The sequence below is a fragment of the Diadema antillarum genome, unplaced genomic scaffold (assembly GCF_040938485.1).
Source record: "Diadema antillarum isolate AM-2024a unplaced genomic scaffold, OU_Dant_1.0 seq00001041_RagTag, whole genome shotgun sequence".
Lineage (NCBI taxonomy): Eukaryota > Metazoa > Echinodermata > Echinoidea > Diadematoida > Diadematidae > Diadema > Diadema antillarum.
Genome location: NW_027271872.1, coordinates 759,535 through 774,295, shown reverse-complemented (window position 1 = coordinate 774,295; position 14,761 = coordinate 759,535). Strand labels below are relative to the sequence as shown.

At 40.1% G+C, this 14,761-nt stretch overlaps 1 protein-coding gene across 1 annotated transcript; it reads right to left on the bottom strand.

Annotated features, from left to right (window-relative positions):
• Positions 1-4,465: 4,465 nt before the first annotated feature.
• On the bottom strand, positions 4,466-7,587 carry LOC139743000 (heparan-sulfate 6-O-sulfotransferase 2-like). Its single transcript, XM_071653507.1, has 2 exons — positions 7,061-7,587; positions 4,466-6,503 (listed from the first exon to the last, which is right to left on the bottom strand). The coding sequence occupies exons 1-2, from the start codon at positions 7,567-7,569 to the stop codon at positions 5,897-5,899; spliced, it is 1,116 nt and encodes a 371-aa protein (XP_071509608.1). The 5' UTR covers positions 7,570-7,587; the 3' UTR covers positions 4,466-5,896.
• Positions 7,588-14,761: the final 7,174 nt, after the last annotated feature.

Below are 14,761 nucleotides of genomic sequence, written 5' to 3'. Positions count from 1 at the left end.
CGTGCTTGCACCATGATTTATCAGTTCATTCAAGAAGACTTGCTCAAGAAAAGTGTGTTAAGATATTCATCTATTTACAAACCTAGTGGGGCGTTCAGCAGTTTAAAAATCTGTCAAGTCTGTAAAAAAAAAACTAAAACAAGAAGTATTTTCACAAATAACACACTCACTTCAGCAATTCCTGCAGCCCAATATATAAGCACACACATTTTAACATTTTGGGTAAAAGCACTCTACTTTAAGCCTGGCATATTGCTACTGCTGCATAAAGAAACAAAAAATATCATTTAAAAAAAAAATTTGCAGATAACATCACATACAGAGGGACCAAGTCTTACCAAATTTTAGCCATTGCTGGAGTCATATACCGGTAGGTTAACCCTTGGAGAGGCTGTCAGAGGGGCGGCAATTCCCTCCCCCCCCCCCCCCCCCATTAAACTCCTCAATCCCTTGATGTTTATATTGACCTTACAATCACTCCCAGAGTTCTATGTATTCACGAAAACATGGGCATCTTGTTTGATGACATACACTCTCAAAGAAAATCTGCAAAATAACTTGGAAGTGGCCCCACCTCCGATAACAAAACATCAATATCAAGTGAAGTGACAGTGACTAAGATGGGTATAATAAAGGTCCCCCCACCCTTTTTAGTTAAACTCTTCACAACTTGGATAATATACATTCAGCAGCTTTCCAACACATACTGCTAGGTGATGATACATGTAAATCAGTGAAGAGTACAGCTATGCAAGAAAAAACCATCACATTCGACTGGCGCCGTTCATCACATCCGCAACCCGTCAAAATGTATTATTCTCAGCTGGCAGTTTTCCCAAGTCCCTGAGTGGAGGCAGACAGATGGTAAAATACACAATATGGTGGACTCACAACTTAGGTTAGGCAGTAAACTAACATATAGCCCTGAATTCACAAAGGTGGTACAATTGGAACCATGGTTTAAACCATGGACAATTTGTATGACGAAATGTATGACGAAATGTTCACGACATTAACGAAATGAACATTTTGTCGACAAAACGTAATTTCATTACGAAATGATCATTTCGTTGACGAAATGACTGATTTCGTAACGAAATAGGCCATGCGACACTTGGCACTCCATACAAATTGTCAATGGTTTAAATCATGGTTTCAATTGTACCACCTTCGTGAATTCGGGCCATAGGATCTTTCTTCCCCCAGTGTTTCAGGTTGGAAGATTCTTTGACTGACTGTACGGTAGATATCCTCTCCTTCAATAAAGGTATCCTGTAACTCTTCACTAACTACACTTTGTGACCCAAAACTTTGTAGGATCTGACACCAACGGGCGTGGCATTGGTCAAACTGCCACATTTGCGTTTACTGACTCCATCCCACATCGCACAGAATTATGAGACCTGTCAAAAATAATGCTGCTGGTGTCACACTTTGAGTTGTGAGTACGCTAAATCCTCAGTGCTCCCTGAACTACTTTGCTGCCTTACGTACTCTGATTTCTCTCCGTTGTGATTGTCAAATCGAGCAAAAATTTTGTAATTCCGGCAGTAATAATGTGCAGGCAAAATGTGTAAATGAATCACAAGGAAGGAAAAGAGATATGGCATAATCGATAACTGTCGAATATAACAGATATCATCAGGATGACCCAAGAGATTCATTCACAACTTCATAACCACATTCAATGTCACAAATGCACTTGATCTTGCCTAGAGCAAACACCACTTCATATGTATGGGACTGTGATTTATCAACTTTTTTAAAACTGTATCTAAAAGCCTTTTACAATATATAATTAAAATATGAGAAAATAATGACAGAAAACAGGACAACTGACTTCCTTAAATCATTTGACAGTGACAGATAAATGAGGGTTGTTTTAATAGAATGTTAAAAAGATAGTAATGATTATTATTTTTTTTTAAAAGGGAGTGCTATGTGCCAGCTGTCATATAAATTACTTGTCATATCACGTAATACAAAGCATCGCTACTGAATGCCTGTTTCATGAGAATATCAAACACATGTACTAGTACATTCAATCTAATACTTTAGCAACCACAGGTACTGAAGAAAACAAATTTACACTAATCAGCAAAACTTCTGGTAATAGAACTCAATATCAACCACTGCTGAACGAAATACTGAGGTCACCTCTGCTTAGGATTTCTGCAAATATTAGAATGCATTTTCCCCCTTTTTTGTTTTGTTTTGTTGGTTTAAGGGGTAGATTTTCTCCCCTTTTTTTAATGTGCACCAAACAGATCTCTTAAAATACCTAAACAAAAGTACTGAGGAATCTCTTCAGGGGGTTATTTGTTGTATAACATTGTGAAGATTTTCTCACTTTGGATCAGAGATTACACAAGGCAGTGATGACCATAACAGTTGACAGTCATGAAAACACACAATCAAATGTTTCCTGTTGTGTCGAAAAATAACATCATAAATAAACACCTGATTGTACACAGCAAATTGCAATAAATGTTTGAATAGCTCTGGCAGCATTTACGAAGCAGATGCACATACAGTGAGATATGGTACAGAATTTTTTTCCCCAAAACAAGTTTTAAATAACCTGGACAGAAACCTGCTGTCACGTTTGATATGGATTTAGATTAAATCCTTGAGGAACCCTTGACTTTAAGACAACCGTCTTTCAAATGAATGCCATGGAGATGGCTTCGTATGAACCAATCAGCTGAAAGCAAGCCACCTGGTGTTTATCATGGAGGTTACAACTACTGTTGGAAACCCTTGTAAAAACATGTCTGAAGTCTGGCGCAAAAGGTCACAAAACCCTCTTTCCAAAAAGTATTAGCAGGGAGAAAACATTTGAGATCTAGAGCGCCAAGAGAAAATATTCCAATTCAAACTTGAGAACCACTATCAGTTCAGTGTTCATGCATTACACACCACAAATACACTACACATCGTCAGTTGAGAAAGGTAAGGACGTTCAAGCTTCACTAATCCTAGGGTGTTAACCCTAATCTTTCTGAACTGACAAAATGGTGATGACTCAAGACAAACTGACAAAAAAAAGAGATACAAGTTATGTAATCAACAGCAGGAAATGGCCGCTTACATTGTATTGTTTATACAGACGTGAATGATGTAAAGCTTGTTATGTTAAAATCAGCACTAAAAACTGTTTGATGCCGTCTCTCTCTCATCTCTCTATCTATCTATCTATCTATCTATCTCTCTATCTATCTCTCTCTCTCTCTCTCTCTATCTATCTCTCTATCTATCTCTCTCTGTGTCTATCTATCTATCTCTCTATCTCTCCATCTATCTCTCTATCTATCTCTCTCTCTATCTATCTATCTATCTCTCTATTTATCTATCTCTCCCTCTTTTCTTCTTTCACACAAAACATGATGATGCCCGCATCACTTTTCACAAGCGCAACATCCGACCGTTACCATGGCATCACTACAGCACCAGTTTCTCCTTGCTAAATCCCTTGAAGCTTATTGCTAATAGCTTGGGTTTTGCTCAAAAGCCCGTGGCTAAAATGGAAACACACGATATTGATATTGTATGTAAAGCTCTCTAGATGTAAGGAGCTTCACATCCAACGTATGCACACCCAGAATGAGATAAGGACAGCTCATGCATATAATATCAGTCAGTCACTCTTTTCTGGGTCTGTGGGGATTATTTCAATTGACGAAGACTGATACTCAAAAAGACTTACAATTCTTTCAAAAGACATTCCTCATGTGATAGAACACCTAAAAGCACCTACTTTTGCCTGTCCAGAAACCACATATATGTGGTTTGGTGCAGTTTCCCTTGATTGGGATACCTACTATATCGGCATACACTGTTAGTGTGTCATACATGTAAGGTAGAGTTGAAAAAGAAATAAAGAATTAAAAAAAAGTTCTGTTCATTTAAGCCCATATAAATTTACATATTATTGTTTGTTTTGTTAAATAATTTTATACATGATTCTGAAAAGGGCAATTTTTTGTAGAAGATCAAAGCTCTTTTTAAAGTTTGGCAGATTTTTGTATTTTTTTTCCTGATTTTGTACGATTTAAAGAAATAAATCATTTTAATCTAATTTTTCTTCATTTTATAATGAAGAAAATGAGACATGCTGTGCAGTTCAGAGGTGCAATTTAACACTGACATGATGTATCATCTGCAGCAAATTCCCTACCCTAACTCGTTAAATGAAGCAAATCGTACAAGGAGTCTATAAGATCTGCCCCAAGATGTGGCAGCTGTGATGACAACGTAGATAAACATACAGCCACTTGCATGCTGCCGTCTTCTCACAATTTGATTCAGAGATTTTTAAATGCAAACCCAGAAATGCCTGAACACGGTCTGAAGTTTACTTCACCCGTTGAGGACGGGGCTGATATTGCTACAACATGCATTTCCCATAGACACCTGCCCCAACTATACTCTGGACTCGTCCTCCAATGGGTTAAAATATCAAATGTATTCTCAGCACACCAACATCTGTGCCGGCAATGGTAGATTGATTGGGCAATTGCCTTGATATTTGAGCCAGCACGGTTTCTTAGTTTCATATCAAAAGATAGAAAACTCCTAGATATGTATTCAATCTATCTAATAGCAATTTGGGGAAAATCAGCACAGCAGTAGCACCCATCACTTCTATTTCTTGATCAAATTTGTTTGTACATGATTACTTCTTCTAAATGCTACCAAGTGTTTTCAATGATGAAAAGATGTTTCAAACAGAGTTTGCACTTATTTTTTTAATTCTTTTTCTTTATAATACCATGCGGCAAAACTTGCAGAGAACATGAAATCTAGATATAGATTGATTGATGGAGTCCTATCTTTCTCAGTGTACATTTTTTTTTTGTCACACAGAATTAGAGTCTTTTGGTGCAATTTTGCCAGAGAAATTAATATGTCTTTCCCCCCTACACCACACAAAACCAAACAAAAAACTACACACATTAAAAATGTTAATTGTGGAAGAAATTTCAACAAGCTAGAACGGCTTAATACCCTATAATTAGTCACCTCACACTCATCATCATACACCCTGTCTCGTTCCATCAAGAAACTCCACAACAGTCACAAGTTGAAAGAAGTTGGCAATGTGTGCATTTTTGCTTTTCTAAAGTGACTACATGACCTGCTCAGAGACATTAAATGCCTCCAGAATGATATTGATTTTAGAGTACATTCTGTGTTTCATCTTATTTGAATATGACAATGGGAACGAATGAACTGAAGTAAATACTTGTGAACAGTGACAGTGCCAAACATTTCTGCAACAAAAGACCGCTTCAGCCCCTGTTTAGGTCTTCCAGTGGGTAACAGACAAATTCTACACCTGCTTGAAGATGATTTGCGCATCAGTGACGTGCATGAGGTATGAAACAGCATATAACGAAACGAGAACAGTTTTCATAATGGGGATCTCATCTACACTATATCAAGATATAACTTTGATCAAAGGGGATTGAGCATATACATCTCCTCTCACTGACAAATACTTGCGGCATTCTACACTCGGAAAGACAGTCATCTTACGAAAATGTATGCTAACACCAACCGCAACGACCTCTGCATCTATGCAAATCTCACATAGCCATGACAAAAGATGTTGCAGAGCATGGATTAAAAAAAGAAGAGAAAACATCATGTGCATACATCACTTTTTCAAACATCCACAAAAATATTTACATGGAGATAATATCTAGTGTTAGGCACCCGTTTGTGTTCATATAAAAAAAAACCAAAAAAAAAACTGTACACTGTATATGATACAGATATCATGTATATAATACACATAGGTGTATAAATATAAATACCCGATTAAATACTATTTTTATCCCCCTTTCTACTGCAGTTTTGGTGTCAATATAAGTCTCTTCTTTAAATGCCACTGCTAGCTGATGGGGCTATTTGTTTTCTGGGCTTCCTTTCGCTCAAGGTCCTTCATGTGCTTGTATCGCTGGAAGAACAGGTCCTTGGCAAACGCGTACAGCTCCATGTCCAAATGGTTCTTGGCCTTGACCAGTTCCAGCTCCCCGTCCTGGACGGGCGAGGCGTTGGCGATGGTCAGGTTGTGCTGCATGAGGTCCGCGCGGAACGACATGTGGAAGGTGCGCTCGAAGAGGTACTGGAGCTCGCGCTGGTGGTCCGTCAGGCCAAAGAAGGCCATGCTCTCCAGGTTGGCCTTGGCCGACGCGAGCAGGATGCGCTCGTACTCGGCCGTGGAGAGCCCCGAGTGGTTGTAGCAGCCGACCAACGTCAGGTCGGCCAGCATACGCGTCTGTCGGTTGTGGGCCAGGTTGGAAGGACAGGCCATGAAGTCCTTCAGGGTCACCCCCATCCACGTTGTGCTCGTGAAGCACGGCGCGATCTCCTTCTCCGTGGCCTCGCGTCCTCCGCACATCAGGCGCGACGACTTCCAGGTTGCTCCCCTCTGTGTGTGCCTCCACTCGCTGATGTAGCGATTTACAGGGTTGCGCACTACGGTGATGTAGAAATATCTGGGGATTTTTAGACACAAGCAAAAAAATAAATGATTCATTATACAGAGAATCATCTGTTCAATACCCATGCAATATGATAAGCTAATTTAGAATGTTCGAAAAATACTGAAAATCATCCACTGATGGTATGGGCTTGCCAAGGCTGACGACTGATGTTGCAATTTTAACGCCCAGGCTACCTTGAGTGCACTAATGCTTGTCTGTTCACTGCGCCAATTTACTGCAACCAAGATCTCGCGCTTGGGTATGAGGTTTGTTGATAAAAGGAGGGATGTAACATTATGATGATATATGATATGATGGCATAGCGTTAGACATACTGGCATGCGCGCATCCGACCAGCCATGGCTGTGTTTTTGCCCCAACACGGAAGGCACCAAATGCCGCAAAATGAGCATGCAGATATTTTAGCACTGCATATTCAATGCGATCAAACTCAAGTAGCAATATTTTCCTTGCTGCTAATTTCGCTGCCCAACAGTGACTCGGGAATTTGGCAAAAACTAAACCCTCACAGAAATACCAGCTTTTACAGTACTAGTATAGATTCTCACCTCCTTCGAACTTTTATCTTTTCCTTTCTGTCCATGGCATCGGGGACGCAGGCGTGGAGCTCCGTCCAGTCTGCATGAAGGCCGCACATCCAGCCGGTGGAGAGGCGGCTGAAGAGCCAAAACTGGTGGCGGCTGGACGGCCGGAAGCAGTTGCAGCGCTTCTTGGACTTGCTGCACTCGCAGGGCGAGCTGAGGTCCAGGTCCCGCGTGAGGTGCTTGCCGAACGTCGTCCCGCCCGTCTTCTGCATGTGCAGGAAGACCATGACGTCGTTGCCGTTGATGTTGAAGTCCAGTCGGCGGTCCAGCGAGGACTCCGGGAAGCGGTGGCGGCCGACGTACAAGCTGATGTCGCCGGCGGGGATGTAAGGGGCGGAGTGTCTGTCATCGGCAATAGTGGTGTAGCGCCCTCCCTCCATGGAGCAGCTGTAGAGCACGAAACCCAGCGTGAGGATGAGAGTGAGGAGTAAGCCATAACGCCACTTGCGCAGGAGAGCGTGAAATGGAGGCATGACCAGGAAGACCGAAGGCAACCTCTATCACTCAAAGCAACCAATGAGACGTCGAGAAAACAAACTCATTGAGCTCACCCTGTCAAGTCCTTCGTGCAAATTACAAAAACAAAACAAAACAAAAAGCTGGTTTAAACACACATTTATCACTCTCAACGTCCAGTCTCCTCCCAAAGTTCAATTTACAGCATAGGCTTTTGCTGATTCTGAAACGATTCCTGCAAGACTGTGATTATGATAAGGTTGTGAGGCAGGTATGTATGTACTGTCGATATATACAGGCATCCAAAGTTCCGTCTTGTCACCTTCACAAATAAGTGAAGCAAATCTTGGATCCTGCGATGATTGTTCCTCGCTCAACTACTTTTCGCCTCCTGTGAATCCTTTTTCCTTCAAGGTGCGTCCTTCATCCCAATCCAATGAGTTCGTCCATCCACACAAATCCCTTGGCTCTCCGGAAACTGCTGCCGCATCCTTGCAGCGCCATCAACACAGCGGGCGGCTCATGCCACGAAACATCATGTCAGCCTCGTTGTTTTTTGCCAGGACGCTCTCTCTCTCCTTCTCCACTGGACGGCTGGTCAGTTTGTCCGGCTCGGCCTCGTACCACGCCCAGCTCTGCTCGTTTCTAGGGGCGCAGACCTTGCGGGCAGCTGTGGCCAGGACCCTGGATAACGAGACAATCAGAGAGATATAAAGTCAGTCTTATTGCTGCAGCACATACGCGTACGAAGAAAAACGCAACGCAATTAAAGAAACTGCAGGTGGTCTTGCTCTGACGTGTCACAGCAAATGCAGGCAATACCTAATTATCTTACTTTTACAACTCTCTTACCTCATTATTTACAGAGCGAGCATTTCCGATGAAACAGGAAAGAGTGGAAGAGAAGTGGGGATGATGTTATCTATGCAAAAGATGTACAGAGCCTCCAAACGGCATCTTCACAAATTGACAAAGTACGACACTTTGAGTCAGGTCAATTAGATGGTGACATTTTTAGTTCATGCTAAAAGTCCATCACTTGTTTCAAGGTAAGAGGAGGAAACTCTCAGCATTTGAGGAATACAGCAACATGATTCATACCAGGCTTTCATTTCCCACCTATACTCATGCAAAATTTGAGAAAAAAAATATTTGTAGCGACACATCCTACTTCAGTTCTGAGTGAAACTTTCAGACACAATTTGATGGCATACTCAAAAAGGATGGCAACACCAGGTTTCTGCTATGACAGAGTAGCTTCTATTTGATCATTTTTTTTCTCCCTCATATTAAATGAATAAATCAGCAGGTGAATAAAAGATGATGAAGTTGAGAACAACAACAATGACCACAAGATACAAAAGAAAGGGTGAAAGTAGCCTTGTTTCAAGCTCAGGGAACTTTTCCTCTCACAGATGTACCTTGCCAAATTATGAAAATGCAAGCAGGGCTTGACAGTAGAAGTGGCCAGGGGCCACTAAACATTGATGTCAAGCTACCAAATTTCCGAAAATGCTAATCTTTTGGTGGCCCTACAAGGCAGCTAACATTCAAAATAGATTTGTTGAAATCCTTTCATTTTGGGCCACTTTATCAATTTTTAGGGCCTCCAAAACTTCAAATTCATAGATTTTAGTGGCCACCAGAGAAATATGCTAGTGTTGGGTACTGGCAAGTCTCGGGAGAGACTACCTCCTCTGACGCCCATACCTTCTACATGAATGGCTAACTCCAGGGAAGGGAAATAGTCCTAATTCAAAACAAATGAAGACAGGAATAGTCCACAGCCTGGAAGCAAAGACAATCCTTTGGGAAGTCCAGACTATCTTGTCTGTAAAGATTCTCGTCCACGCGTCCACTGGTATTCTTTATTGCAATTCCCCCCTTTTTGGCTTCCTCAACAGCAAGCAGTAAAATTACCTGTGTCTGTCCACCTTTAATTACTCCAGCTCCTCTGAGAATTATCGCTCTGTATCCTATACGGCCTTCTGCTCTTAATGGCATCTCGTACCTTTCAATTTGCCCACGCCCCCCCTTTCCCCCTTTCCCCCTCCCCTTACCGCTGGCAACGCGACTCCTGTCCACCTTTGCAACTTCTCTTTAACCCTTCTCCTCCATTTTTTTTTCTCTGTCAGTCTGTCTGTCTGTCTCACTGTCTGTTCATCTGTATCTCTCTGCCCCACTTTTTTTCTCTAGCTTTATTACTTGACCAATCGAGTCTTGGGGTCATTTTGCTGCAGAAATCCTTATCTTGCCATCCATCATCAAATTGGCAACTCAGGGTTTCTCTGCATATCTCATACTGAAGAAACATCAGATGGAATCGGTTAAAGCCAAAGAAAACCTGCACAAGTACTGGAATCAAAACAAAAATTACCCCTCCCCCTCCCGCGTTTTTTTTAAAGACGGCACAGATTGGGGCATGGCGCGTGTTAAACCTATGGGAAAAAAGTTGGGTTAGGGTTTTTGGTTATGGTTAGGGTTAGGGTTAGGGTTAGGGTTAGGGTTGGGGTTAGGGTTAGGGTTAGGGTTAGGGTTTGATGGTTAGGGTTAGGATTAACCCCGAAAAAGAAAATGCCAATTTGAGTAAAAAACCAGAAATTGGATTTAATAAGATTGTATTGTCAATTCAAGAATAAGTTGTGAATTATAGCAATAGAAGCTTTTCAAAATAATGCCATTGAAACAAAGATTTACAGTTTAAACAACAAAGGGCTAAAATTAAAATTACTTTTGTAAAAACTCCACTTTATGAAACATCAATAATGAATAGTCCCCTAAAAAGTATATTTAAAGAAAAAAAGATACAGCACCAAACCACAAACCTGCTGTTTCCGAGAACTTATAAACTAAACATTGATCGTGTAAGCACCATGACAATACTGTTGTGACAGACAAACAGCATACGAAATGATTTTTGCCTATGCTGTTCTCTCTGTGGTTAGACAATGTATATTTTGCTATTGGTTTAATCTGGATGATGATGGTGAAAAAAAAGTATATAAATCCAACACAACCAAGTTCAAACAGATTATGTATTCTGGGTATAATGTGTATGTCTGCATTATTTATCTTCTCTCATTTCCTTCCTGACGTAACCATGGTAACCTTGTCTCTTCCTCTCCCCAATGTCATCCTATGAAGAGTTCAATTGCAAAAGGCATTAAGTGCCATTTTTAAAACTTTCTATGTAAGTCCATCATCAGATAGAGCACAATAAAACCTTTCCAGTTAAATTTCACTCGTTGGTTACATAACAAGAAATAAACTTGAATTTCTGATTGAGGATTCTGTATTTTCTTATTATTTTCCGTGTTTTTTCCACAGCTTCAATCGCAAATGTCTAAAATCAACAAAAATGGAGTTAATTCATTTTGCAATCAAACTCTTCCCATGTTCAGATATCAAGTAGATTGATTTTGTATGCCATCTAATCTCTTCTCGTTTTCCAACAACCCAGATATACCGAGTTTATATTCTGATGCACTATGTCTACTCTGTTGACCTAGATCTAGATTCTCTATGACATTAAAAATTTATCTTTCTCTCAGTTACATCTCTGTTTCCCGAATCACACGGCGGACAATTTTTGGACCATTAATTGGCCCATCTATCTACTTTCTGGGTCAAATCATAATACTTTCCTTCTTGTAACCTGTCTCTTTGTTGTCATTATTGTTTTGTCTTTCTTTCTTCAAGTAATAAAAAAAGTCATGAAATAGGGCACTGCACTATATCTGCGATGCATGTCATAAATGCCCTGAGGGCAATCGATTGTGATATCCATTACATTGATCTCCGCCGGCATCGATCTACTTTTACATCAGAGTCCGGCATCGTAGCCACCATGTGTGGGTGGGGGGGGGGGGGGGCAGGGAGGGGGAAGAGGGAGATTTATGTCTGTTGTTTCTTAACACACAAGCATACCCTTATTTGCTGTGTAAAAGGAAAGGTGATGCCATGGCATAACACAGACGTCTCAAGTGATATCTAAATAATCACAATGTCACCAAAAACTTTTATGACTCAAAGGTTCATTGACACAGTCCATATATAGCTGCAATGTTTAAACTTTCAGGAAATCTAAAACCACCCGGTCAAACATCTACTGCAGATGTACCTGACTACCACCTTGTGAAAGTTCAGGCTCCATTTGATATTCTAGTAACATCAGAGGAGCAAGTTAGCACAAATGATAGTTCTTTCACTTTCACATGCAAGATGATTCAATACAACAAACATAAATTAAGTGGGGTGCTTAGAAAGGCGTAGCACAAAAATCTCCTTCAAAGAAGAAATATATTCAAGAGCAAAATCACAGACCATAGCTAAAATAGCAGATAAGCTTCTTCATGTTTGATTCAATTTCAGTTTTTCTTTTCCCAATAATCATAAAAATCTTAATTAAGTAACAACTGCCTTTGATTAACCCAGTGTGATGAGCATGGCTGAAACAACAGCTAGTTTCTGAGGGGGGGAGTTATCAGAATTAAACTTTAGATGAGCTTTTAGTAAAAGACGATATACAAACTCTCATGTGCAAACACATTTTCAAAAAGCAGCATGGTCACAGAAAGAAAGAACAGTTCATAGGATGCTGTCTTGAAATTTGAATACAGAACATAATTTATTCAAAGCACTATGAATGCACTGTCTTTGAGAATTCTGCTACTAATACCCAATCAATCTAGTCCTCATTTAAACCATGTATGTAGTATTACAGGGCACCTAATCATTCACACTGAACTAAAAAGCTTCTGCAGGAATGCCCTTTCATTACTAAAGCCACATAGAGGCTTTCGGATCAAGCTATAAAATTTGAAGATGCCGTTTCATCAAACAGAACATGCACAAAATATCACAAAAGTTTTTCTCAGGAATGATGACATTTCTGTACCTGACTCATTTATATTGGTGTCTGACAGCATCAAGTAATTTAGCTTCATATAGTACACACAAATTCATGTTCAGTCAATTCAGTCATATATCTTTGTGGCAAAAAGAAAACAAAGTAATAATTTCTCAGAAGGCGATCATATTTCACTGAGGTCGCTGAACATAGACAAATATATAGAATGCCAGAGGGACACATACCCCTTTTGCACACATGACTTCCATACATCAATGTTGCTTCATTAACTTTTTGCCGTTCTATCAATCCCAATAAGATTTTGCCCATCCATCCCGCATCACTCTTTCACTCAAATGCCCAACATTGCTGCCCATTCTTTTTTGTCATCATTCATCCATCAGCTTTTTGTTCTTTTACCAAAATCATTAATCTATGTTTTTGTGCTTTCCTCTGTAAGAAGCCTATATGATCCATCCATCTGCTCATTTACTGGTAATCATTCATTCACTCCTGAAATAAAGCTTAATAATGCCTTGAAATAAATTGTGAACTTTCTCACCCTTTCCACAATTAGAGGGGATGGCTAGTAACTGATCGGTGGGAATCAGTGGGAATGCTGGGGGATGATTGTTCCAATTCTTGTGGGATTCATTTATGAGTACATTATATATCTATTGTTGTGTGAACATTTTTTGCTTCAGAACGGTCTCATATTCAAGTAATGTGCAGCTTAATACCCCGTCACTGACCAGGCATGCTAACCTGGAAACATTAAACTGCACATTACTTGAATATGAGACCATTCTGAAGCAAATAATTTTCACACAACAATAGAAATATAATGTACTCTTATATGAATCCCATAAGGAGTGGAACAATCATCTCCCAGCATTTCCACTGATTCCCACTGATCAGTTACTAGCCTTCCCCTTAAAACACCCCTTGATATTTTACTCAATCACGTACACACTGTTCCTTCACTAAAGCATCCTCCCATTCATTCAGTCTTTCTTTTTCTTTCTTTTATTTATCCCTATCATCATCATGCCAACCTTTGTCTTCTGCAGTCTTTTACCAAATCATTCTTCCTGAACTAAATTTCTTTATAATATTTGCTTCTCTACGAATCAGTCAATATATAACTGCAGCTCTACATTTAGTTTAGAGTATCGAGTATTAGCAATAAGCATGTGGAAGGAAAAAAAAGAGCATGATAAATATTATACTATCAATCTAAACTTGGCCTGCAAATCATAATGGATTTTTGAAGAAAAAAAAGCAACACACACATATTATATTTGAGCAATGTCTGATAGCTGGGAATCTGTTATACTTATTTGCGATCATACACAAGACAGGGCATCTACATGTAGGTCCATTGGAAGTAATTTGCCACCTATTTGTGTCAGTCAATCTGTGGTTTAGAAAGTTGAATTGAGTGTGAAAGAGGCAAGTAGTTTGCATTGAATTGCAGCTGCTTTTGTGGGGGCTCCGTTCACACCTGATAATCTAGACAGATTATGGTAAGACACGCAGCATACCATCTTCCATGAGCACCTCTCTGTTCCCGTGACATTTTCTGCATCAATTTATGAAACTCATCTGTTGTGTTCCCACCGAAGTGGCTGCAAACTGACTTGCCAATTTAGCCCCCTTTCATCTTCTCTGGGATTGAACAAAAAAAAAAGATAGATTGAGAGAAAAAAAAAACAGGAAAATTCGTCCGTCAGGCAAATTAACTTTTGCGACCATGCATGTTGATTTATTTGCATCCCGTTAATGAATCTCTGGGGTAAAGACAACACTGTTACCACCAGACTCATTACTGTCATCTTTTCTCCTCCTCCTCTTCCTCCTCCGCCTCCTCCTCCTCTCTCCGTTTCTCAACCTCGACGAGACAAAAATAGCCCAAGAGTTGTTGCAAGGTATGATGGAGGGAGCAGTACAGGAATCCATGGTTGGTTGGTATTTATACCTCTTGTGATAGTGACTAAATCTTACGATCCAAGAATTCTTTGATTTACTACCTCCAAATTATCTCTCTCTTCATCCTATCCCTCCTCTCAATCCTTCAGAAAAGCAGCAAGATTATACTGTAAGTGTCTACTAAGGAGAAAAGAGGCAGAGCAAATTCCAAAATTCTCTCACTGTCAGAGAATATGGAAAGGATTGGGAAAAGCGCACTCCCATTAAACGAACACGGGTGTAACGAAATTTCGTTATAATGAAGTTAAACCTCTGGTCCCAAAATTATCGCCATCAAAGTCTATGGTACAAAATTCGCTTATAACGAACACGATTATAGCGAAATTTTTGTTATAATGAAGCGTCTTCCAAGCACCACTGACAAAGAAAAA

Coding starts and splice junctions, on each gene's coding strand:
- LOC139743000 (XM_071653507.1), bottom strand. CDS start 7,569: ATGCCTCCATTTCACGCTCTCCTGCGCAAGTGGCGTTATGGCTTACTC. Junction 6,504..7,060: donor AAGATAAAAGTTCGAAGGAG/GTGAGAATCTAT, acceptor AAAAATCCCCAG/ATATTTCTACATCACCGTAG.